Source organism: Hemicordylus capensis, chromosome 3 (genome assembly GCF_027244095.1).
Source record: "Hemicordylus capensis ecotype Gifberg chromosome 3, rHemCap1.1.pri, whole genome shotgun sequence".
Lineage (NCBI taxonomy): Eukaryota > Metazoa > Chordata > Lepidosauria > Squamata > Cordylidae > Hemicordylus > Hemicordylus capensis.
Window position 1 is genome coordinate 42,903,954 of NC_069659.1, and position 25,835 is coordinate 42,929,788.

General features: G+C 40.0%; 1 protein-coding gene across 11 annotated transcripts in view; it reads left to right on the top strand.

Annotated features, from left to right (window-relative positions):
* The window catches only part of NBEA (neurobeachin), a 670,094-nt gene that overhangs the window by 95,566 nt on the left and 548,693 nt on the right, over window positions 1-25,835 (top strand). For all 11 annotated transcript variants that reach the window (XM_053311836.1, XM_053311837.1, XM_053311835.1 and 8 more), the window contains 6 exons: window positions 1,412-1,531; window positions 2,680-2,826; window positions 7,151-7,348; window positions 8,647-8,780; window positions 21,070-21,178; window positions 22,342-22,494. In XM_053311836.1, the coding sequence (XP_053167811.1) occupies window positions 1,412-1,531; window positions 2,680-2,826; window positions 7,151-7,348; window positions 8,647-8,780; window positions 21,070-21,178; window positions 22,342-22,494 (861 nt within the window). The remainder of the gene's footprint in view (window positions 1-1,411; window positions 1,532-2,679; window positions 2,827-7,150; window positions 7,349-8,646; window positions 8,781-21,069; window positions 21,179-22,341; window positions 22,495-25,835) is intronic.

Sequence of the window (25,835 nt, forward strand, 5' to 3'; positions counted from 1 at the left end):
GTTATAATGTGTGTGTCTGTGGTTACATAAAACATATATCTTGTTCTTGCATGGCTATTACAGTGGTCGCCCATATAAGTAACTGACCAGTTCTACAGCTGCATATCCTTTAAAAAATATTATTATTAAATAATATTAAAACAAATTATGATCCTCCTGATATTGCAACATTTTAAAATGGGTTAATGTCATTAGTTGAATCTTTTCAAGTAAGGTTCTACATTACCTAAATTTTTTAATTATACTTACATTATTTTATAGTGAAAGAAAGTAGTGATGTGCCTGGACCGGTCCAGCACGCATGTTCTCGTTAGTAATCGGGGAGGCAGGATACCTCCCTGCCGCCCCTTTCCCCACTTGGCTGCAAAAGGCTTCAAGAAGCCTTTTGCTCGTGCACAGTTGTCGCATGCGCTTCACGTCTCCGCGACGTGCGTGTGCATGTCACGGAGATGTGAAGCATGTGCATGACGTGCGCACGTGCAAAAGGCTTCTTGAAGCCTTTTGCAGCCAAGCGGGGAAAGGGGCGGCAGGGAGATATCCTGCCACCCCGATTACTAACGTGAATACGCGTGCCAGAGGGGGGAAAGCGGTGAGAGGAGTAAATAAACCCTCCCCTGCCCTTAAAGGAACCCCCCACCCCAATCCATCCGAACCCCAAACTGCCCATGTCCGGACCGGTCCGGAGGCCTGTAGAATGGCCTCCGGACCGGTCCAGGCACATAACTACTTTCTCCGCTGTTCCGTGCACACCCCTGAAAGCAAGTATGGCCGCTGTTTCAATGAATCGATTTGAGTATTTTGCAATTCTATTTGAGCTCAAATCAGATAGCAAAATCTGATTTGTGCACATCTCTAGTAAACAGCCTTTGCACTTTGAATATAGCATTTCTATATAGTATTCAGTGTTCTGTAGAAATATATTATGAATATGTATGTTCTAGAATGATTTCACTTTCAAATGCATTGCCGAAGAAGAACCCATGTGATAAATGCTTGTGCCAGGCTTTAGGAATACTGTCTGTTCAGGGACAGACAGTAAATAAATTGTAGCTGGGGCTCATGGGAGTTGTAGTTCAGCAGTGGTTTGGGAACCACTGGGCTAATGGTTACAATGGTTAAACTCCAATCATCTTTTAAGCACACTCAGTGAGGAATTTCACTTAAAAAAAAACCAAACCAGATTGCCAGACCCTATTGCAAACTATTTTTGAAACACCCCTCAATTTCTATATCTGTTTGTGGGTCTCCTGCAGGAGAAAATTTCTGTAGTAGAGAGATTATTACAGGACAACTTCCTTTTGGGATAGCATTTTCAAGAAAATGCTATTACATTGTATAAGTAATAAAAGGTGATTTTTAAGATTCGTAACATTGTTCCATGTTTAATAATATGTTTACCTTTGCTTTTTAGTGGTACATGATTAGCATTGTACACATCTACAATCGCTGGAGAAACAGTGAAATTCGCTGTTACGTTAATGGTCAGCTAGTATCCTATGGTGACATGGCTTGGCACGTGAACACAAATGATGTATGTTTATTTCTCTTTATTATACTCCTAAATATAAGTAGAGAGCTATTCATAATTTAATTGCCTTCCAGAAATTTGCTCTGAAGTCTAGAGACTATATGTTCATTAGATAACTTGGTGCAATGGAGATGGATCTGTTGGGGCAACATCCCTTTTCATGGCCAAATGGTCCTGAAGGCGGAAGATCCATGATCAGATCTCCTAATTGTTTCTATTTTTACTTTAATATTACAGTACCACCGTTGGGGGCCCCTGTTTTGATCAAAGCAGGAGTACTGAGGAGGGGAGAGTTGATATTTCTGCCACACCATTTTCCAGTTTAAATTATCTTACAAAAAGCTGTTGTTTGTCCCCTTGAATGTCTACAGGTTATTTCCGTTTTTGTTGGCTGCTTAATATATGAAACAAGAAAGAATGTTAACTTTAATAAAGTTTCTGTTAATTAATTTTCAGTTCAGTTATTTGACCATGAGATGTAAAGTTCAAATACTTATACAGAGTGTCTGCTGTATATTGTAATTTATTCTATATACAAACTAGTTACTTTTCAAAGCTGAAAGTGAAACAAAACATTGACATTGGAGAATTCGTAAAAAAGAAAGAATTAGGGATGTGCGATTCAGAAACCGAATCATGGCACATACATTTAAAATGAAGGGATTACACATCCACATTAACATGGAGGAAAGAAGGTCCATACCTGCTGCTCCTCTACTTTACACCACTTTTGTAATCTCAGTGCTCCCCCCAGCTATGATCATGTGCTGGCAGGGCATCGCCTCAGTGTGACACTGGCACATACATGGCCACTGCACATGCATGGGGGCCATGTGTGTTCTGGCGTTGTGCAGGGGCAGGTGGGAAATGCTCTGCCAGCACATGAGCATAGCTGGGGGATTGCTGTGGTTACGAAAGTGGCGGCGAGCGGAGGAGGAGCATGTATGGACCTACTCTCCTCTGTGTTAAAGGGGATGTGTAATCCCTCTGTTTTAAAGGGATATGCCATGATTCAGTTCCTGAATCATGTTTTGTGCACATCGCTATAAAGTATGTTCGTGTGAGAAAATTCAGATTTTTGACTTTCCTTCTGTTCTTTAATTTCATGTTCTTCATCACTCTTATAAAATAGTTTTTTTTCCCCCATACAGAGCTATGATAAATGTTTTCTGGGATCATCTGAAACAGCGGATGCCAATAGAGTGTTTTGTGGTCAACTTGGAGCAGTCTATGTATTCACTGAAGCTCTAAATCCAGCACAGATATTTGCAATACATCAGTTAGGACCTGGATATAAGGTAATAGCTGATAAAATTTTAATTTTAGAAATGAATTGTCTTGAATATATAACACAATTAAATAACTCTTCAGAAGTGTGTTTAAATTGTGACTGCATTTATGTAATACAGTCATATCTTGCCAAGCATGGTTTTACCAACCTCAGTTTTGAGTATATGTGAATGAGAAATTGGGACAGGTCTTGCCAACTGTGACCTGAGTATCCGTGTTTGGTGAGATTTTTTAGTGATTTTGGAGGGGTTTCAGCTATTTGCGGGCGGTTCAGAGGTTTGATCTGCTCATTCCTCTTGCTGACCCTTGCTGAACCTGCTGTCCCTTGCCAATTTAAAATGCCTTTGAATTAATTTGGGGGGGTGGGTGTCAAAAAATGTCCAGGGATTCGATCTGCTCATTCTTCTTGGTGACTCTTGGAGATATTACAAGATTTTTTGAGATTTTTAGCTATTTGTTTTGTATTCCCCCCCCCCCCCTTTATTTTTTGGTCTTTTTTGTGGCCATGGTTCCCCTAACCCTCTGTTTCCTACAGACTTTAATGCCTTGGCAACTGCGAATTTGCCAACGGTGAGGTTTTGACAGAATGGAACCTTGGTGGTTGGCGAGGGGTGACTGCATACAATGCATTATGTAGATCCACCCCAATACTGAAACATTGCACCCAAGGATATCAAATAAATACGTATACTAAGCAAAAGTGATAGAATACTGGAACTAATCCACAGTGGGTAGATTATATTCTTCTAGTAACAGCAATAATCAACTGAGTTGCAGAACATGTCCACTTGTGCATGTAAAAACATTCTAGAGGGCACTTTTTAGGAAAACTTGGGAAGGGTGAAAGATTAAGGAAAATTATGTATGCACAATATTTATTTTATTCTGTTTATATTCTGCATTTTCACTGGCATTTTGGTAACAATCTTATGGCCCCAAACAATTTACTACTATACACTAGAGGCAAGTACCCCTTCTCTCTTTACCGGTTACACTGAGCTCCTCTCTCAGAGATTTTGTTTCCACTGCCATGTTTGGGAAGGTAACAAATAGCAGGAGTCCCTTCTGAACTGTGGGAAAGACTTCTGCTGTACCTTAACATCTCCATTTCCCAGTACAAATAACAGAGCACCCTGTCTCTCTCCGAAGCCTTCTTCATTTCCTGGAGGACTCGGGTGGGGCCAGGGAAGAAAGCAGATTAGTGGCAAAGGCAAATGTTGACTTGTGTGCAGCTGTTACATGTGGACCCCTGAGAATCATTGTATGGAAAATGATTCTCAAAAGAAAATTGAAAACTGCCCACTGTCTGCTGCTGGCTCGATGATCTTTAATGGCTGCAGCAGTCGTGATGACATTCTTAATACTTTTTAAAATGTATACTAAATTTTAAAATGTATACTAAATTTAAAACAGTGTAATGAATAATTTGTGTTGTGAAGTGAGTGTATTTAAAATGATACATTTTGTTTCATATATTCACTTAGATACTTCTAACTTCTTTGTTCATGCCAGATGTTTTGTCTTCTACTATCAGATATTGTAACACACTGAGTAATAAATAAAGCCGTGGTAGTTGCAGAAGATAAATATTTTTCCTTGAGTGCTCTGTCAAGGAAAAAAAATTACCAAAAAATAAGGTTATGAATCACAATGCATTTTATGGAGATGATTTCTGATCTTTATAAGCTAGGATCTAGTGAAGTGTTCAGCTAGTTCTGCTCATCCAGATGAGGTTTCAATTTTTTTCTTTTCTCAAGGTCTTCCCTACTGCATGACAAACTGCTTTTGAAGCTGAAAGGAGTTTCAGAAATTGTTTGTGTAATGGCATGGGGTGTCAGCTATTCATAGATTAAATAGTAATAAATCCTACTGGACATAAGCAAACTCTGGGCCAACCTTGAGTAACTCTTTGCATCTCAGTCAAAGATTCTTAAAAATTTTGGAAGTTGGAAAAAAATTTTTTTTAACATTTCTGTTAGCAAATGGAGCTTGGGGGTGCATGTTGTTTTTCGAAAAATGGAATATAATAAGCAAAAGATACTGCTATATTTATCAGGGATGTGTGGTAGAAGCCCTAACTGCTTAAAAAGAATTCATATGTGTATCTAGAACTCCCTGTTTCCTTGCAAAAACTGGCGTATGTGTGTATCCCCCCTCCCCCGCTTTAGATGTATACATTGCACAGCCCTCCTGGCGCTGTGTCAGGGTGACCATTCCTACTGTACAGTGCTATGCCAGTTGTGACTCCTTTAAGGGAAAGTCAGCCTGCTTGGAAGAGGTCCCAGCACCATCTTGGAAGGCTTGCATGGAGTGCTGGAAAGTGGAAAGTGCTTATTTGCAGCACTTCCATATAAGGAATATGCTGAGAACCCCCACTGCCCACCCCTACCCCTGGTGCTAGGACAAGCACAGCTCTTTATGGAGGCTAATGTGGTGCTTTCAAACTGTAGGTTCTTTTTTGCCAAAGGGTCTCTTGCTTGAAAAATAGTGAAGATCACTGGTTTAGATGATGATGATGGGAACTGGACCTATTCTATTTTGAAGTTTCTGTGAGCACAAGGATGTATTAAACTGCAATGACCGCTTGTACAGAAATATGTAGTATCTTTGGTTACATTCTTGTGAGTCTCTTATTGTATGGATGAAAAGCTGTATCCAGCTCTATATTGTTCCCACAGAAGTCCCATTGGAATGAAGAAGATTTGTGCAGTTGGGATGTGCACAAAATGGATTTTGCATTTTGTTTCAAGCTCGAAACAAAACACAGATGGCCAAAACGTTTTCTCAGAACAGCAGTGAAAGTGGTCAAAACAAAAATCAAAATGTTTCGAGTGTGTTGGCCATAGGGAACAATGGAGAAACTCAAAACACCCCATTGTTCCCCATGGGTAGCTCTTAGGGACACCAAAGTGGGTTGGGTGGTATGGCATGATGGGTGGATCCTATGGCAGTGTGGGGGAAAGGTTAAAATTTTGTTAAAAATCGCTCACTTGCCCATTTATTTTGTAGGTTGGGTGGTAGGTAGCACAGTGCCTTGAAAAACACTGTGGAAACACAAAGTAAAAGGCAATCTGTCTCAACAGAACAACAGAACATTTCAAACACAGCCCCAAAATGGCCAAAAAAGAATCAATGAACCAGAATCCACTGTCAGCCACAGTGCTTGTGGCTCATAGAGCATCATTGGCACAAGTTGCTCTCTCACACACAATTATGATTCCTTACATTACTTTCTAGAATTGCAGCAGCTGCCACAGCAGCATCCTTAGCAGCAAGCATAGCCATAAGCTCAACTAGAGCAACTTCAGCCACATTTTGACTGAGTATACATTGCAGAGCAGACAAGAACAGTGAGTGAAGCACAAGGTAGTCCCAAGGCCAGACATGGAACTTATCACAGCAGTCACCAAGAAGTCTCTCTCTCTCTCGCATACGCATACACCCCTACCTACCTACAACTGACCATTTCTCACCACAACACTATCTCACAAACAAAACAAACCACAGCTCAAGGAAGGCAGGAACCCAAGTTATGCCTTTGTCAGTCTGAGATCTAGCAAAACCAGATAGTTATAGCAGGAATAGCACAACATATTATATTCAGTGCTGAGAAAATCACAAAACCAAATCTTCCTTCCTTTTTTTCCTTATGTCTCCTCTTCAAGAGAGGCACACTATAAGCGCTATCTGTGCCTCCCAGTCCCTGTGAATGAAAATAACTCCTTTTGAGCTCCCTACCCCCCCCCCCCCCAGCTAATGGGGGCACAGTTGCCCATTACAACATGTGCGCTATGTAACAAGCCAACCAAGAAACAAGTGGATCAGAAGCCAATCAGAAGCCAGTGCCAGAAAACCAATCAGCAAGGGAAAAACAGGTCTCCAAATTGGCACTCGAAATGTTTCAAATAAAAACGAGGTTGTTTTGTTCCAAGCTCGAAACAGGCCCTTTTTAAAAGCGTGTTTTGTTTCAAGCTCTAAACTCTCAAAATGGCCCATTTCAAGTCAAAACGTTTTGATGTCGAAATATTTTGCACATCCCTATTGTGCAGCTGCAATGCTTAGTGGCCTTTGTCCTAAATTGCTAGACCTTTAAAAAACAACGTATACTATGTATAGTTAAAACACATTTGACTGTGCCACAAAGGAATACATGCAGCTACATATAGATGAAAAATAATTTGTAGATTTTTCTGCATATTTTGTATGTATGTTTTTTTCGGACAGTTTTTCATTACATTATTAATTCAATTATATCATTAGTGCTTGTTCTCCACATTTTTTATGATTTGTTGCAGTAATTGCATGCATTCCAAATCTTGCTTCTCCCCCCAGAGTACCTTCAAATTTAAATCTGAAAGTGATATACACCTTGCTGAGCACCACAAACAGGTCCTGTATGATGGGAAACTTGCAAGTAGTATTGCCTTTACGTACAATGCTAAGGCTACTGACGCTCAGCTATGCCTTGAATCCTCACCAAAGGAAAACCCTTCAATTTTTGTACATTCCCCACACGCTCTTATGCTTCAGGTTTGTGTTGATTGATTTTATGCTTTATTAATGTCTATAAACCTTAAATGTTGCCAAGTTTTAATTGAGTCTTTTAACATGACGGTTTTTATAACTACTTAATTTGTGTAATTTGATTCCTTTGTGTTTTTAAATAACCCTTGGCATTCATCATTTTATGATTTATTTATTATTATAATTAGTGATCTTGGTTGTGGTAATTATTCCCTTTAAACAGTAATTGTTTTGGGTTTTGTGGCAGGATATGTGTATTTGGGAACGTATATTCTGAACTGAGCTTGTCAAATCTGTATGATCTGTCATAGTAAAAAAAGGTTTCCCGGGGTATGATGAAATGTATTATATGAGCATATGAAACCAGGGGAATGCAGTACCTTACATAGCATCCTACAGTGTTTCTATGTCTGTGTATTGGTTTTACAGATTGCAAGGATCAAATTGCCCCCAACTTTGTTGGGTTGGTTCAGATGCCATATGGAGCTAAGAATATACCTTGGCCTCTGCATGGCATCTCTAGGGCTCAAAAGAATTCTCAATAGAATTCTACTTTTAATTGTACTAGAAACAAGCCAGAATCAGTTGTGATTTTCTGAACCAAATTGGCTTTTTCTAACCAGAGGTCTTAAAATAAACATTTATCTTAACCTGACTACAATAATTGGGTTCAGATTGTGGTTTAAGACTTCTGGTTAGTATTATTCTGGTTATATTTAAACCAGGATTGGTTGGTTTGCATAATGTTGATCCTGATTTTCATTTTTAAGCATTAATTCCATTAAGCAATTATTTGTTTTTAAATTGAAGTAAATGGAACTTGAGCATGCTTAACTTTGACTGGATCATATCTGTTTTTTAAAATATGCTCTTTACAGTTGTACCACTACATCTTAACCCATATACAGTGTCTGACAACCTAACACAATGGCAGGAAGACTTATCCATACTGCTGAAAGCATTTTTATCTGTGCAGCTGTGGCCATGCCATGGTGGTGATTGTAGTGAAATTTCATCAATCTCTGTTTTCCTCCAGAAATGCTCTGCACCACCAGAATATATGTCCTGGAGAGTTGCGCAGCCCTCTCAGAAGCAGGACACTCCTGAGGAAAGCAGAAATTGGTGAAATTGCCCTTGCGCTGTGTGCCCAAACCTGTTGCACTGTTGAAGCTCTCCACAGTGTGGATGCATCTTTCTGGTGTGATGCTACTGCTGTATTAGTTAGCATGTCAGCCTTTTATATTGGAGCGCTAGTGTTATGAATGTGGGATACAAACTGAACTGAATTTTCCCTTTTGACTTAGGATGTGAAAGCTATCGTGACTCATTCAATCCACAGTGCAATTCATTCAATAGGAGGAATCCAAGTTCTTTTCCCTCTCTTTGCCCAATTAGACAATCGGCAACTACATGATAGTCAAGTAGAAACGACTGTCTGGTATGTTTGTTTTCAGAAAATATTTATTAGCAAAACTTATTAACTGAAGTTGTTATAAACTTGTATCAGATGTAATGTATGTGTTGGAGAGCCTTTTCTGACTGTACTATGTACTGTCTTTTCTCCTTCTGCCCCCTTCTCCCATGTTATCTATATTGTGATGAGGAAATAGCCTGCAACCATAAAATTTGAGGGACGCAAAATGTACATTGCAGAATATAAAATATTAAAGTCAAATGAAACCTTCATTTAACTATTTCATATTTGTATTATAAAATATTGTGCAACTGAACTCATTTTATTCTATTAATTAAATTATAATCCATAAATAAAAATATTTGAAAGATTAGTTCCTTGTGACATGTACTGAATTGCGAGAAAATTAATCATCAAACATTTCCTAGCCTGACCTGTAAATCTAACTTCTATCCAGAAATGGTAGAAACAGAATACTAAGAGTAATTACTGGAGGCATTTGTGGTTTTTTAGATTTACTGGTAAATGCCAAAACATGTATTAGAATGTTTGTTTTGGAGACTTATGGCTAGCTAGTGATCCCTTCAGTAAACTTGAATCAAAGTTGTTCATTTATCAGTGGCACTCTGATGGTTTCAATTTAGTGGTAACATTTTAAGTTTTTATGAACATCAACATTAACCAACGCTGACTTAGGCTAGTTTAGTTGGTTTCATTGGTGTTGTTCTCAAATTTGTAGACTTCCCAAAACTTACATTTCTGGGTGGTTTGCAACATAAAACACATTAAAAATGAGAACCTTAAATCAGTTTAAAACCACAGTCAAGTTAAAAAGCTTGGGTGAAAAAATGAATCTTTAGGAACTTTTTAAAAGTTGTCAAAGATGGGGATGCTTATCACAGCATATACACTTTTCAGATTTGTATGGTATAGCTGAGACACCTAGAATAGTTTATTAACTAGAATTGTAGCTGTGCTTAAATAGATACGTAGCTACTCAAAATCCTACAAATGAATATTGATATTAAGGGAACAAGAAGAATTCCAAGAACTGCCTCTAGTTGTCTTCTCACTGTATTCATTAAAAATGCTCTTTTGGATTGGAACGAGCTATCCTTCATGGGCTTTCAAAAGGCAGAGGGTTTAGCATCTGGCTAAATTAACGGTGGTTGAAGTCTGCTGAGATTTCTTTTTTATGACAAGGTCAGATAGATAGAACTTGCAGCCAAAGTCTTCTCTTGCTGTTTGTGGCAACTCTGTCTAAGAAGTTTCCCTTCCCCTGACGAGCCAAGAAACGTAATGGTTCCATCATTCCAGTTTCAACAGCTGCTTCTGTTAGAGGCTATTCTTTCCTCCTCTCTTCACATGGGTAGGCCTTTTTAAAGCTTTTTTAATTTAGGAGAGTCTGCCAATATAGTTGGTCCTTTCCATTGAGTTTTGTTGGTGGTCTAATAGTGATCTCTTTCCATTGGAGTGAGACTTGTATGTGTATGAACGATTGGTTTGTTGCTTAGATGAGTGTTCTGCTGTTTGAGAAGTACAGGAGAACCTTCATATTCATGGGGTTCTGTTCCCCACAATGGGATCATGGAGCTTAGGTTCTCGGAAGCCCACAGATTGCCCCCCAAATGGGGGGGGGGTTTAAAGGGCAAAATAAAGTACCCTACTGTGCTCTTTGGGCCTCCAGTGATCCAACAGTGCCTCCCAGAAGTCAGAAATAGTCCTTTTAGAAGTATTTTTCCACAGGGTTTATTGAGTAAATAAGTCACAAAATGATGGCCAGAAATGACCTCATGGTAATTTCCAGCTGCATCCGACCCATGGATATGCAGAATTAACCCCCTGTGGGCTGGGTTTTTTACACATATGCTGAGGTCAAATGTCAGTGACCCGACCACAGATATGCTAAACTGCAGATGGTGGATCTGCATATAGCGAGCTCCACCTATATAGATATCATTGGATAGTTTAATTACAAATAACTTATTTTCCTCCTAAGAGATATCAGTAGATTTCTCCTGATCTGTTATTTAGTGCAGGGCTTGACAAATCCCAGGTGCCAGAGGAGAGCTGGTCTTGTGGTAGCAAGCATGACTTGTCCCCTTAGCTAAGCAGGGTCCACCCTGGTTGCATATGAATGAGAGACTAGAAGTGTGAGCACTGTGAGATATTCCCCTCAGGAGATGAAGCTGCTCTGGGAAGAGCAGAAGGTTTCAAGTTCCCTCCCTGGCATCTCCAAGATAGGGCTGAGAGAGATTCCTGCCTGCAACCTTGGAGAAGCCACTGCCAGTCTGTGTAGACAATACTGAGCTAGATAGACCAGTGGTCTGACTCAGTATATGGCCGCTTCCTATGTTCCTATGTAACTGTGACACTTAGACTAGGATAGTCAGAGGTATAGATACTTAATACAATCTTTTTGTCCCAGGCAGCCCTCTTTATGTTCTTAGTATGTTACTTGTAAAGGGGATAAGAAAAGCCTGTTTACCCCACCCCCCACTCCATGTCTGTCACTGTCTGGTGGTGGTGGTGATGGTGTTGTTTTTATTATTATTAATAATAATAATTTCAAGAGTTCATTGTCTGGCTCCTAAATTTTTGGATTGGTTCCTAGATCCAAAGAAAATGTGTCAAGGCATGAGCTAATAACCCCTTAGATTTTCACAGGCTTTAGCCTTGTTTACTTCAACATTCTTCAAATTAAATGTTTTTGTTTTTGTTTCCTTATGTGAGTGTTTGCATACAAGTCAATAGTTTTGCCTTCAAACCTCTGATTTATCATGCATTTGCTAGACATGCAAGTGTAGAAATGGTTATAGAATTCAATATTCCACCTTTCCCAGTTCTAATTTGTTCTTTTCGTATAGGTCTGATATCATGACCACTTTCAAGTGTCATTTTGAATGGGTTGGCTTCAAGTTGGTATCAGTGTTTCCTCTAAGGCGTGCACATGTGTGTGTGCTCACTTTTTTTATTATGTCCGCTCAGTTAATTTTAGATCCTGCTTGGGTTGAATCAGGAAGGCCTCATTCTTAATGCATGTGCACACATATTGCCTTGATGCTGCTGTCCAGAACAAAACTCATTCCATGCAGAAATTAGAGAGAACATTGGTTGGTATCCAGCTCCCACCTGGGCTGGAGGGCATAGAGTTCTGCCAGAGAGTATAAAGTAAGATTGCAGTTAAGGCAACCAGGGTGCTGCTGCTGCTTCTGTTGCACTAATTGAAAAAATATTACATGTTGGGAGTTATTTAAACATTTCATGGTGCTTGCTTTAAAATGTTACTCTTTTTGTTTCAAGCTTTGAAAAAAGACTTCTTGCGGTGATTTCATATTAACCTAATTACTACAAGGGTATTTCTGAGACTGAATGAACTTTTTGTATGCTAGACCTGTGGCATTAACACTTGTGTTGTAAATTGAGAACTACTTTGAGCACTCAGAGTAGGGCCTCCAAAGAAGATCTTAAGATCCGAGTCGGGACATATAGGGCAAGGCAGGCAACCCAGTCCCAAACCATTTAGGGCTTTAAAGGTTAAAACCAGCATTTTGAATTGGGCCCAGAAATGGACTGGGAGCCAGTGCAGCTGACAAAGCACTGGCGTGATATGATCAAAACACACAGACACAGTTAATAATCTTGCAGCCCTGTATTGTACTTACTATTTTGTACCAGCTGCAGATTCCAGACTGTTTTCAAATGGCAGGCCATCATCCAAAGGTAGCCCATATACAACACATTGCAGAAATCTAAGTGAGAGGTTATCAGAGCCTGAGTAACTGTGGCCAAGCTATCTCTGTCCAGGTATGGTCACAGTTGGCGTATCAGCTCAGGCCACTTGAGCATCTAGCAATAATGCTAGATTGATGTTCACCCCCAGGCTGCAAATCTGGTCCTTCAGGGGGAGTGCAACCCCATCTAGACCAGTCTGAACATTGTTCATGCAGGCAGAGGAATCACCATCCAACAGTACTTCTGTCTTGTCTGGATTGAGTCTTTATCTCTTTACCTGCATCCAGGCACAGATTGAGGACAGTCACCACCTCACCTGTATCTGATGAAAAAGAGAGGTAGAACTGAGTGTCACCCGCATACTGATAACACCTCAGGCCAAATCTCCAGATGAACTCTCCCAGCGGTTTCAGTTGATGTTAAACAGCATAGGGGAAATAATGGAACCCTGTGGAACCCCAAAGCACAACTTCCAAGAGGTTGAGCAGTAATCCCCCAACACTACCTTTTGGAAACTGGCTTTGAGGCAGGAGTGAAACAGCCTCCAAGCAGTGCCTCTCACACCCAATTTGTCCAGTGCGTCCAAAAGGATACCATGGTCAATGGTACTGAACGCCACTGAGAGGTCCAAGAGAATTAACCATGTTGCGCTCCCCCTGTCTCCCTCTCTCTTGATAGAGGTCGCCCTTTTGGAGACAAAAGCAGTTTCTTTTCCAAAGCCAGGCCTGAAGCCTGACTGAAATTGATCTAGATAATCTGTTTCCTCCAAGAGTGTCTGTTGCTGGTCAGCTATTACACACTCAAGCCCAGTAAGGGAATATTGGCTACAGGCCTATATAGTAATGATATAGCTTATAGTATATATAGCTTATAGTATATAGCTATATAGTAATGATATAGCTTATAGTAATGATCTTGGAGGAGGGAGGATTAGGGTTGCAGGTGTTGCATTCTGTGAAGTTAATAAACATATCTGCCTTTACTAAACATATCTCCCTTTACTAAGAGTGTTTCTTTAGATCTCAGTAGTGCCGATGGTGGGAGTAGAAGTAGTTCTTGTATTGGGAAAATCACCAAAAAATCCAATTTGTTACAGACTTTTGATTCTAAACCAGCTGCTCATTATTGTCCTAAAACCTTCAATCTACTACCCAAATATGAATTGTTATTCTGCAACTTTAAGATAGTGTCAAGGCAGAGAAATAAATGTAAAGATATATAGGATTAGCTCAAGAGTTGCTGTCCACATATAGAAGACATCTTCTATTTATGAAAGAGCTGCTGAACACTTTTAGCTAGTATGTGCTGGCATAGGCACACTAGCCCCCAGACCTTGGGGACCCGGTCCGGTCCTCCAAGGTCCAGGGGCCTCCAGCAGCCAACCCACGCCTGCCAAACCTCCGCTGTTTTTTAAAAATTATTATTATTATTGTTACCATGGCTGTGGGGGGAGTAAAGCAGTCCTTCTCCCTCTCCTCCCCCCAGCAGGGGAGAGACCGGAGCGATGGTCACATCCATTGGGGCCATCATCTTTAACAAACTGTGAGGCGCGCCTGTGCAGTTTAGAGATCGTCGCAAGCCCATGACATCACAGGCTTGCGACGATCTCAGTTGTGCAGGCACACCTTGGAGTTTGTTCAAGACATTGGCCCGAGTGGAAGGGGCCAACATTGCTCCAGTCCCTGCGGCCGCCAGGGGGAGGGGGTTAGAAGGGAGAAGGACTACTCCGCTCCCCCCACCCCCAGAGTCACCCCTCTGCTGCAGTAAGAATTAAAAAAACAAAAAACAAAACAGCAGAGGTTTGGTGGGGCGGGCCCCCCAAAGGTTGTTTTTTTGTGGGGGGGGGCCTCGCAGCTGGGCCCAGATTACCTTGGTATGCCCTTGTGTGTTGGGGAAAAAAGCGAAACTAAATCCAAATAGGTTCTTTCATTTGTACAAATAGAAGTGATGTGGACTTTCAAGTCTATCACCTCACCTACTTCCTTATATGAGTGCACATGTTCTCCTGTGCTATCCCCTGCTCCTGGAAACTGCATATGGTGCTACCCCCTTTTGAGTCCCTCCTATTTTTTTATGGGCTCTTTGCTTTATGCTGTTAAAGCTCAGTTGCAGTTAGGAATGAGGGTTATGTCTGTAGAATGGTATTTGCATATGTTCTTTCGCTACTTCTTGTCCCTCTCTCCGTTTCCTACTGCTTATTCTAGATTGTAAGTTCCTTGAGAACGGAGACTTGGCTATGCCATTTGTGTAAGTGTTTGCTGAACAGCAATTGGGCTTTTTTGTTCTGTGCTCAGTTATTTGCATCCATTCTATTATTATTATATAATTAGATTTGTCAAAGTCCTTCTAGTTATTAGGAAGGAGAATGATATTGAAACCTGTTCAACAAGGATTTTTACATAAGAAGAGATCAGATCAGGCCGAGACCTGTCTAGTCTAGTATCCTGTTTCGTACAGTGGCCCACCAGATGCCTCTAGGAAGCCCACAAGCAGAAGATGAATTTGCCGACATTGCTCATCTGCAGCTGTAATTCTGAACTTGGACATAGCATGCACCTATCATGGCTAGTAATAATCAAAAGAAAGAATTGTATAATTCCCTTTTAAAGCCATCTAAGCTAATGGCCATTACCATATCTTGTGGCAGTGAATTCCATAGATTAATTATACACTGTGTGAAGAAATACTTTCTTTGTCTATCTTAAATCTCTTGCCAATCAGTTTTATTCAGTTCCTCTTGGTTTTGGTGTTGTTGAATGAGCGGGATACTAAGCATGAAGCCTTTTTGTCATGTTGAAGTAGTCAAGTTGAACATAATTTTGATATTTTAGTTGTAGGCTGGGAGCAGTAGAGTGTCCTGATTCTAGGAGTAGTAAAGTTACTCTCATTTAAATATTTGGCCATTTCCATGATGATCATTTTATCCTGGGGTACTTTTGAAAAAAATTGCCAGATCCACAATTTGTGCCAGAGATTATCAAAAGTAAGCCACAACGATTGTAATACTGCTAATTAGAAGTGGCAGAAAATCTAAAAGTGGGGTGTTTCGGAATCTCAGTTGCATTATGAGCCATTCCCAAATCCTGTCTGAAGGCCGGGCCCAGCTCCTAATGAGTTACCTCCCTGTTAGTCTCCCCTATTTTCCTAACCACCTTACCCTTGGGAAAAGCTTGGCTGGTGAAAGACCTTGAGGGCCTCATTCTTAAGGTCTGAACAGTTCTGTACATGTTCTGTTTCAGTCTAGCAAGGCATTTCCTGCCTACAGCAGTACTCCCTGCTTCCAGTTTATTCTATGAAAATAAATTTAATTGTTGGAAGAGTAGCAGGAACATCTGAGGGTTAGCTCCCCTGATCTTTCTGTTTAAAGACTTTGTTGGAAATCTCTTGCAAAGATCCCAGGTTTTTCTGAGAGTTCTCAAAGAGCTTGGAAAATGTTAATTACACGTCGAGGTTGTGGGGAGCTTGTCTGTCACTACTACTTGTGAACAGGCTCATGTAGCATTTGTTTATTGTTACTACTTTACAAACATACTATTATTTTCTAGATGGGACATGGTATAGAGGAGATATAGGAATGGGCTGAAGTATCCTTTTATATTTGCCTTTGTGTCTAGGGGAATTGGAAATAGGCAGCAATGGAAAGAAATTTTGTATGGCAGTGCACAGCATTTTGCAAGTGTAATGTGAACCCTGCAGCAGTCCGATGCAGTTTAGTTTCTGGTAAGTTGAATTCTGTTTGAAAAATCATCTTGAAAGATGACCTTCTCATACATGTTAATTCCCCTCTGTTCAAGAAGTAACCTATTTAAAAAGGTTTAAGTGGAATAAGTTTAAGTCCTGAAAGTCCTCTTACTTGGAATGGCCACATGGGGGTGGATCTACACTTTGTCATGTGATCTCTTAGAATTTTGGTTAGAGCTTGCCTGACTAGTGCTTGTAGAATGTTTTGCATATTGAGAAGTAGGTTAGGAATGAAGAAAAAAGAATCCTGAATCCAGTACAACTGATGGATGATCTTGAATAGTTCAGTGGCTCTTTCTGAATACTAAAATAGGGGCTGTGTTCACGGAAAAACTCATAAGTTTAATTCATGTTCCTTTAAAGAGTCCTGAACTGAAATATAAATGCTGCAATGCTTTTGAAACTCAAGTCAGGCATGTATTATATCCATTCCATGGTGCCTTTTCTCTCTCCTCAAATTACCCTCAAAAGCTTTCTTTTTGAGAAACACATTATGATCCCCAACTAAAATGAAGACTTTCTATATGCCACCATACTTGCTCATATTCAGCCCTACTATTCTTATCTTTCCCTTTCCCTTTGGTCTTCCCTCCTGTCAGAATTTAGGTTGCAAGTTTTGTGTGTTTGTGTGTGTCTTTGTCTTTGTTGATATTACTTTGGAAAGGACCATGTAAATTGCTGCAGTAGTCATGATAATAACCATTCATAGATTATGATCATGATCAAGTGGTGATCATGCTTAGATGGATCCAGGTGTGTCTCCTTTTTATTTCTGTACAATAAAAACTATCTTCATAAATGTTTTTATAAACAAATCTTCCCTATTTGACATCTGTGTGCTGTCCAATAGTGTATTTACTTTAGAAATAGCTAATATTTAGAGCTGAAATTGAAATGATTTAATTTGATCTTTTTGGGGGGGGAGGTTGCAAAAATCCTACAATTTGTTTCATTTGACAGATTTCAGAGAACATAATTACATTTGGAGGCCCCTACACTTTGAAATTAATTTTTCAGGTGTTGATGTTTTCAGGTGTTGGAGCAGAGTAGAAAAAGAGTGTGTGTCGGGGAGAGAGTGATATAAAATTAACAGATGATGAACATTGTAGAGAGTACATATAAGGAACCTTTCCTATTTTCTAATACAACTCTTCCTGATACTTTACAATTGCATATGCATAATTAACTTACAGAATTCATGACTATATGACTCTAAAAAAGGATTAGACACATTCATGCTTAATACATCTATCAGCTGTGATTAGCCATGACAGCTAAATGGAACCTCTGTGTTCAGAGACTTGTTGTTCTGAGTACCCCGTGCAGAAAATAAACAGCTATGACCATTACTTTCATGCTCTGTTAGTGGGCTTTCCAGAGGCATCTGCTGATTGACTCCAAAGGTGACTTGCTTGGGCAGAAAGGTATTTCTGCTCAAACAAATCTGCAGTGGGAAGGAAAAGGTGATAAAGCCCTATTACATGAGAACAGCTCCACTCATACTTCCCTGGATCCAACCTAGCATGCGGGATTTGATGCAAGTCATTTCTTTGTCTTATGCTATCATGATTGTTGATATGTGTTACTGAGTCGATGTTTGTGTTTATGGTTTAGTTTATTGTATTTAACGTAGCTTTTGGTTCTGTGCTCATTGCAGAGACTGTGGTGTAATGTATTTTAAATAAATGACTTGACAAAGGTAATATAGTTGATTGATACAAAAACTGAGATTAGAAATTAGGATTCCTGAAAGCTAGTTCAATTTATATTGTGATTTCTATTTTTGTATAGATAATAGAATTTGATGCAGCATTTATGTGATAGAAAAGTTTCAGGAGAAACTAATGTGGAAAAGATCACAGTTACAAATAAGAGTATGAACAAGAGTTGTAAAGTACTTGTATAACTGGGAAAATGAAATAAATGTCCAGTTAAACACTTGACTTCTGTGAAAATGTATAAAATTTAAAGATTGATGGCTTGATGAATAACAATACAAACATAAAGTTGCTCCAAGAAAAAATAGGAACTCTGAACTCTGTACATTTTCTTAACAATATTCATAACATATTACCTATTCCTTAGTCTCCCTGTACTAGCATTGCACAAATAATGGAGAACTAGAAGTGATACTTTCTGTCAGCATTGGTTAGGAATGCATTATTTAGGATTTCTATTAATTGTGTGTTAGGGATGTCATGTTTAGGAGTTCTGTTAAACATAAAGGCCTGTTTTGTGTTCCCCTGTGGGTTGCAGGTGGCAACTCTGGAGTGTGTGTGTGTGTGTGTGAGAGAGAGAGAGAGAGAGAGAGAGAGATTTAAATCAAGAAACTGATGCAGGGGGAAGGGTTCTTTTCCCTCTCCCCCAGCTACATTTAGCCCTTTTTTCTTTTCTTTTCTCCCTCCCTCCCCCGGCAAAGATTGATCTGATAGTGGCTCTCTTGCTATCTTGTCAGGTTCAACTAAGGGCACAACCAGTCTCTCAGGGTTGAAGTGAGGATTAAATTGGGAGAAATTTGTATTCTACTCCAAGCTCCTTGGAAAATGGGCAGGATAGAAAATGTAATAATGAAATAGTATTGTTGTTTTTATTAGCCTACACTTATGAGATCACCCAAGTGTGTGTGTGTCCCTATCAACTTCGAAATGCCTGGATCGATTTGGACCAAATTTGGTACAGTTGTAGGGACACATAGGGACACCTCAACGTTGTAGTCTGTGATTATGGCATCCACCCCAGTTCAAGATGACAGAAATGTGAATGTTGGAGGTATAACTAGGCTAACTTGTGAACTGCCTAACTGCTTTGAACCAGATTTGTTATAGTTGTAAGGACACATAGGGACACCTCAGTGGCGTAATTTGTGATGATGTCATCCAGCCCAGTTCAAGATGACGGATGTGTGACTGTTTGAGGCAGAAGTGGGTCAACTTGTGAAGATGGTAATTATTAAGATTATAGTGAAAGGAAAGTAGGCAGATCAGTTCTTACCAGGACTTCTTGTATTTTATATTGGTTTTGTAGAATACCCAGAGGTGGGATACAAATTCTGCAAATATATTGTGTATCATTGTTTTTTAAAGAGCAAATGGGTGTGGTGGGGGAAACTGATACATTATTAGCCATCTCTCCATTATTCCATTGTCTTGCTTACACAGGCCTCGGTATCACTGTGAATATTTACATTGGCTGAGATGTTGTGTAATACATATGTACACTTACATATCCTTGGGCACACATTGATATATGTATTTTTGTAAGACAATCAAACATACAAACATGGTGTGCCAATTCAGCTTTCCTATGAGAATCTGTATTTTTAGAATTGTAATTTGAGAATGCAGCCCACCCACCCATGCACACACACTAGTATAGATTGGTTGATTTAAACAAATTTTTTCAAGATATGTTCATTTCCAAGGGAACATCTCAGTTATCTTACTTATCCTGTAAAATAAGGATTTTAAAGGTGAGGGGGATGAAATCCATATATAACTAATAAACATCTTACATTGACTTTTTATAGTCACATAAGATAATGTTTATTGGTGGCAGTGCACATTTTATAGAAAGCCAGTTTATTTTTTATATATATATTTAGTTTGTTTCCATAAATATGCATATCGATGCTTATTTGTGGAAACTTGCGGTGGAGAGAACCTTGTAATTATACATCCAAACATGTCTCAATTTTAAAGGGAAAAAGCTCTTGGAAAATACTAATGCATTCCATTTTCAATAGAAGTTCACTTATTTAAATATGCTTGTCAGTCTTTCGTTTCCACTGTAATACTTTTTTCTTTTTGCATTAGCCAAGGCTCAATACCATTATATGCTTTCTATTGCTTTTAGATAATTATTTTTCCCATGGTATTCCAGCCATCAGTCACTCTTGGATTAGAATAAACCTTTTCTTATAAGCTTTAGTTTGGATTTTTCTAAATCGAGTTCCTTTTGAAATTTGAATTTATTTTTCTTCCAAATTCACCTAAATCTCTCTGTTGCTTTGACTGTCAGGCCCATGCCTCAGGTTTGCATGTGCCCTTCTCTCTTTGCCTGCTCCAGCTTACTGCCCCCACCACTGAGGGGGCTGAGGCAAACCAAAGTTTGCTGTACATCCGAATCATATGAACTAATGTTTGCACAAACAAGTATAGGAAACCAAAATATGGTTTATGATGGTTTGCCATTCCAAATGTAAATAAAAACTATGGTTTGCCTCAACCAGAAAGGGGATGGAGGGGATGGGGATGGAGTAGCCAATGGCTTTGCCATTTCATATAAACCAAGCCACAGAGTACCCTTCCTGCTAATGGCAGACTATTGCCTTCTCTCTCCCACCTCTCTGCCAGCTGTAAACATGACACTGATTCTTGTTCCATGCCATTTTACATTTGACAGAATTGACTTGTCAGATCTCGATTCCTGTGCTTTATCCCCATTCTGTATTAACCAATTCTTAGTCTAATTCTTCTTATTACCTCTGGTGAGATTATACAGAATGATCTCCAAGCAGGATTTTTTTGTGGGCGAAGTAGCAGTGGCTAGAAACTAGACATAACTAATGTTCTGGAGTTAAATTCGTATAAACTATTTGCTTGGATGTCTGCAGCATGATGTATTTAAGTGGACCATTTAAATCTGAAGCAGTACTGGTCAAAATGGATATTGACCAGGATGAATCAATTTGAGTGTGATTGTAATATTGCAAAATAGTCAAAAGAGTGCCTCTTGCAGGATGTTTTGCTGAAGTTTTGTTCTGATTGTAGTAACATAACAAACATAACTTAAATCCAGAATACTTTAAATCTGATTGGTGCTTGTGCTTTAAATGCAGTGCTACCCTTTTGGCTTTCCTGGTGGAACTTCTTAAGAGCTCAGTAGCCATGCAAGAACAAATGCTGGGGGGAAAAGGATTCTTAGTTATTGGCTATCTTCTTGAAAAGGTAAGTAGTACTAATGTTAGTAGTACAGGTGAGTCTTGTTTCCCATGGGGGTTCCGTTCTCATCTACAGCCTTGGATAATGGAACCGCGGATAACAAGACATTGAGGCAATGGGAATGAAGGTGAATTAGATGGGGAAAGAGCCTTTTAAAAGCTTAGAAAGGCAGAGATTAAAGTAGTAACATACCGTGCTATGTTGCACACATCACCAGATGTCCAGCATTGTCCCTCCGAGCTCCATTTATGCCATTTTCCTGCAAAAAATAATGAGGGGGGGCTGTTTTCCAAGAAAGAGCCACAAAATGGCTTCTTTCAGCAAAATTACCTTGGAGGTCATTTCCAGCTAGCTACCTAGATATGCAGATTTTAACCCTTTTAAAACCACATATACCAAAGTTGGGTCTTCATTGCCTAACTGTGGATATGCAAAACCACGTGTGTTTGAACTGTGTGTGACAAGATCCACCTGTACTATCTTAATTGAATGTCAAGATGGCTTCAAATGCAAGAATTAATGCTTTTGCTGAACTAATCTGTATAACATTCAGCATAATATATGTAATTCTCTGCCATGGGATGTGGTGATGGTTGCCAACTTGGATTACTATAAATGGGGCTTAGACAAATTCATGGAGAACAGGTCCAACAATGGCTACTTGATGGTTATAAACTACCTCCAGGTTCAGAGGCAGGATGTCTCTAAATACCAGTTGCAGGGGAGCAACAGCAGGAGAGGGGGCATGCTTTCCCTTTGCCTGTCCAGGATGCTGGACTAGATAGGCATTGGGCCTGATCCAGCAGGGCTGTTCTTATGTTGTTATATCTTGGCACCTAGCAAGTGGAGCTCCATTCTGCCAGAGACCTAGCTGGCTCTTTCATCTGTCACTAGTTAGAAACATATTTATTTATATTTATTCTGTCAAGCTTCTTAAAGTTCTGTAGGTTTTAATGCTGTTTGCGACTCTCCTTCAGTTGCTGAATTGATGAATGGGCAACTCATCAATTTGGGCTGTTCCTGTTAGTTTTAACTGAGCTAATGTTTTTTATTATGGGATTATTCACCACTGTAAATGCCTTTAGACTGGAAGGGAAAGATGTGCTATAACTTTTTTTTTTTAAAGCAGACAATATGTTTTAATTTTATCTTTTATCCTCCCCCACCAGTCATCCAGAATTCATATAACAAGAGCTGTGCTGGAACAATTCTTGTCTTTTGCAAAATATCTGGATGGACTCTCACATGGAGCACCTTTACTAAAGCAATTATGTGATCATATCCTTTTCAACCCTGCTATTTGGATACATACCCCTGCAAAGGTCAGTGTGCTGTTTGTAAGTAAGTAAGTAAATAAATAAATAAATATACTCACTCAGTACTGTGTACCTCCAAAGGTACAATGTAGTATATATTGCTACTAAACTAAACTTGCTTTATACCGCTTGTTTTAATCAACACCCCAAGTTGGTGTTAAAATAAGCAAATGTTTTAACTTTATATTTTCACCATTGTCTCACCAAACCTGTGTAATGAAGATATAAAAATATTTTAAAATACCTATTCTGGGATAGCTACATTTTATAAAATTCAGTATAAGCACAATATATGTAAAGGTTCTTGGCAATGACTGACTTGCTGTCTCTTAGGGATTTCCAGGGTACTGATTTTTTAGCTAGAAAGCTGCAAATTGGTACATGTGTTGCCCAACTGGTTACTAGAAAACTTTAATTACTTGAAAATTCTGAAAATCGTACATTTGCATATAGTGGGCAACATCCAGACTGTTACTCATGACCGAGCCCCAATAAAATTAATGAGAGTTGTTAGTCATGACTATTCTCATTGATTTCAGTGTTGCTTAGTCATGGAATAGGTCTCAGTGTTGCCCACAGGCCTCAAAATGGGAAATAAAAACTATTCTGCAAAAGAATGAAGATATCCTGGAAAGCTAAGATTTGGTACATATGACCCTAGTTACAAGAAAAGTCTGAAAGGGGAGCATTTTTATATTTTACTAATCAAACATGTAACAAAACATTTTCCTCACAGTAGGAGCTTGCATCCCAGAATGTAGTGCTGTGGGTGTTTTGTTCCATCACCACATTTGTATCCAGCTCAAACTAGGATACATAATCCAAGTTGAATTTACGAGTGTATATTGGACCTCGCTGTGTAACTCATGGGTATTTCAGAATTGTCAGAGTACTCCAACAATAAGTGCAATGCTGAAATTGATACATATGCAGTACAAGAAACAATATTCTTCTGAGATTCACAGCAATGGTATCATTCAAACGTAATGCTAAACCATGATTTGACATTATGAGCAATCTTGAGCCTTGAGCTTGCATGCTTCCTTCCCTTCTCCCTTTCTCTGTGCATACTCAGAAACAGAGCACATCAGAAGTTTCTATTCTTGGATTGCAGTAAATTACACTTCCTGTTTTTGTCCAAACCTGGCAAATCATGGTTTGTATAAACCAAAGTGTTTGGGGTTACGTCTGAATTCAGCCAAAGTCTTGCACTAGTACTCCAGCAGGCAACAAACTAAGGCACACCTCTGATACAATACAGCATATGGTATTTTCACTTTCCCCAGTCCAAATCTTATGGAAATAGAGAGAGTTCCAGTTCCAGCCAGGAATGCAAGTTTGGTGAGCTGTAGAGTCAGAGCTGGGAGACAACTGTTGCCCACTCAAAGTCCCAGACCAAATAGGAAACCTCTTATAGCTCTTCCTGCTAGGGATGTGCACGGAACCAGCAGGCCTGGTTCGGTTCGAGTCTGGACCAGACTCAAACCCAACCGGGCCAGTTCAGTCCGGCACCCTGTTGAAACCCCCCCCCAGTTCGGTTCGGTTCGGTTCGGAGGGGGGGGGTGTTGAATGTTTTGCAGTTGTCGGTTTTTAAAAAAATTATTTTTTGTTTTTACCTTGTACTCCCCTTGGGGGAGTTCCTAGAGGCGGCTGGGGGTCTGCAGAGGTCCCCCCCTGCCGGCTTTACTTATGCCCCCCTCCAGCCAGCTTGCCCACTATTCAGCTGCTTTTCAGCCTCCTTCTGGCACCGGGCTGCATGCAGCCATTTTGGGCGTGCCTGCATGATTGGGCTCTGCAGTCTGCATGGACCGGAATGGATTGCTATGAACAAGCCCCAGGAGCGCATTTGAAAGCAGACTGTAGTAGGGTTTCCTTTGGTGTCTAGGCACTCAACAGGTTCATGTAGGGAAACACTGGTAGCTGGTGGGGGAGGGGCAACCTCCACGGACCCGCCGCCACCTCCAGGAACTCCCCTGAGGGAAGTACAAGGTAAAAACAAAAAAAATTTAAAAAACATTTTTTAAATTTTCGGTTTGGGGGTGGGGTTAGCAAACTTCGGGGGTGGTTTTGTCCGGTTTGGGATGAATGGCAATGGGGTTCAGTTTGACCTCGAGCCATCGAACCCCTCGAACCAAAACCATGTACCGGTTTGCACATCCCTACTTCCTGCATAGGAGAACCAGTGACCAACCTGGGTAGGTAGAATGCTTTGCTGTGCAAGATGCTCCAGCTTACGGTCCTGGTGCCTCATTATATGGGTTCATGGTGCTGTGTAATCTAGCTGTCCCTACCCATATGCTCACAAATACCTTGACTCAAAATGTGAGGGGGGGGAATGTGCTACAATTGAGGGCTCTGGGGTTTCTTCCTTGTACATAAACATGGCTTGGTTTGTGGGGAATGCTTGTTTTTTTTAACCATTCAAAGTTAGAATATATTTATTTTTGCACAATGGATTTACTTGGGGGTTTATTATAGAAACAAAGGAATTTGATATTCATTACGCAAAGAGAACAGAAATCAAATCAGTACACTTGAGAATAGAAATAAAATCTCTCTCTCCTTCATTTATGTTTTACAGTCTGTTATACAATCTGTTTTTCACTTAACATTAATATTGGGAATTGGGTTATCTGGTTCATGATCCATTGAATCCATTAGAAATGGGTTCTGCACCTGCACTGAAGCCTATTGGTGTGGGCCACCATGGCTCCTCTCAGTGCTTGCGCCTTGCCCCAAGTGACTCGCAGAAGGAAGCGCCAGCACTTACAGTGAGGGAAATAAGTATTTGATCCCCTGCTGATTTGTCCGTTTGCCCTCTGACACAGAAATGACCAGGCTATAATTGGAATGGTAGGTTTATTGTAGCTGTGAGAGACAGAATAACAACAAACAAACCCTCAAAAGCCCAGTGCCCAAAAGTCAGTGATGGATTTACATTGTAGTGAGGGAAATAAGTATTCGATCCCCTATCAACCAGCAAGATTTCAGGCTCCCAGCTGTCTTTTCACCATATGCAGGTGACAAACTGAGATGAGGAACACCCTCTGTAAGGGAGTGCTCCTAATCCCAGCTTGTTACAGTACCTGTATAAAAGACACCTGTCCATAGAAGCAAGCAATCTCTCAGCTTCCAAACTCACCACCATGCCCAAGACCAAAGAGCTGTCGAAGGATGTCAGGGACAAGGTTGTAGACCTGCACAAGGCTGGACTGCGCTACAAGACTATCGCCAAGCAGCTTGGTGAGAAGGTGACTACAGTTGGCACGATAACTCGCAAATGGAAGAAACACAAAATAACTGTCAATCTCCCTCGGTCTGGGGCTCCATGCAAGATCTCACCTCAT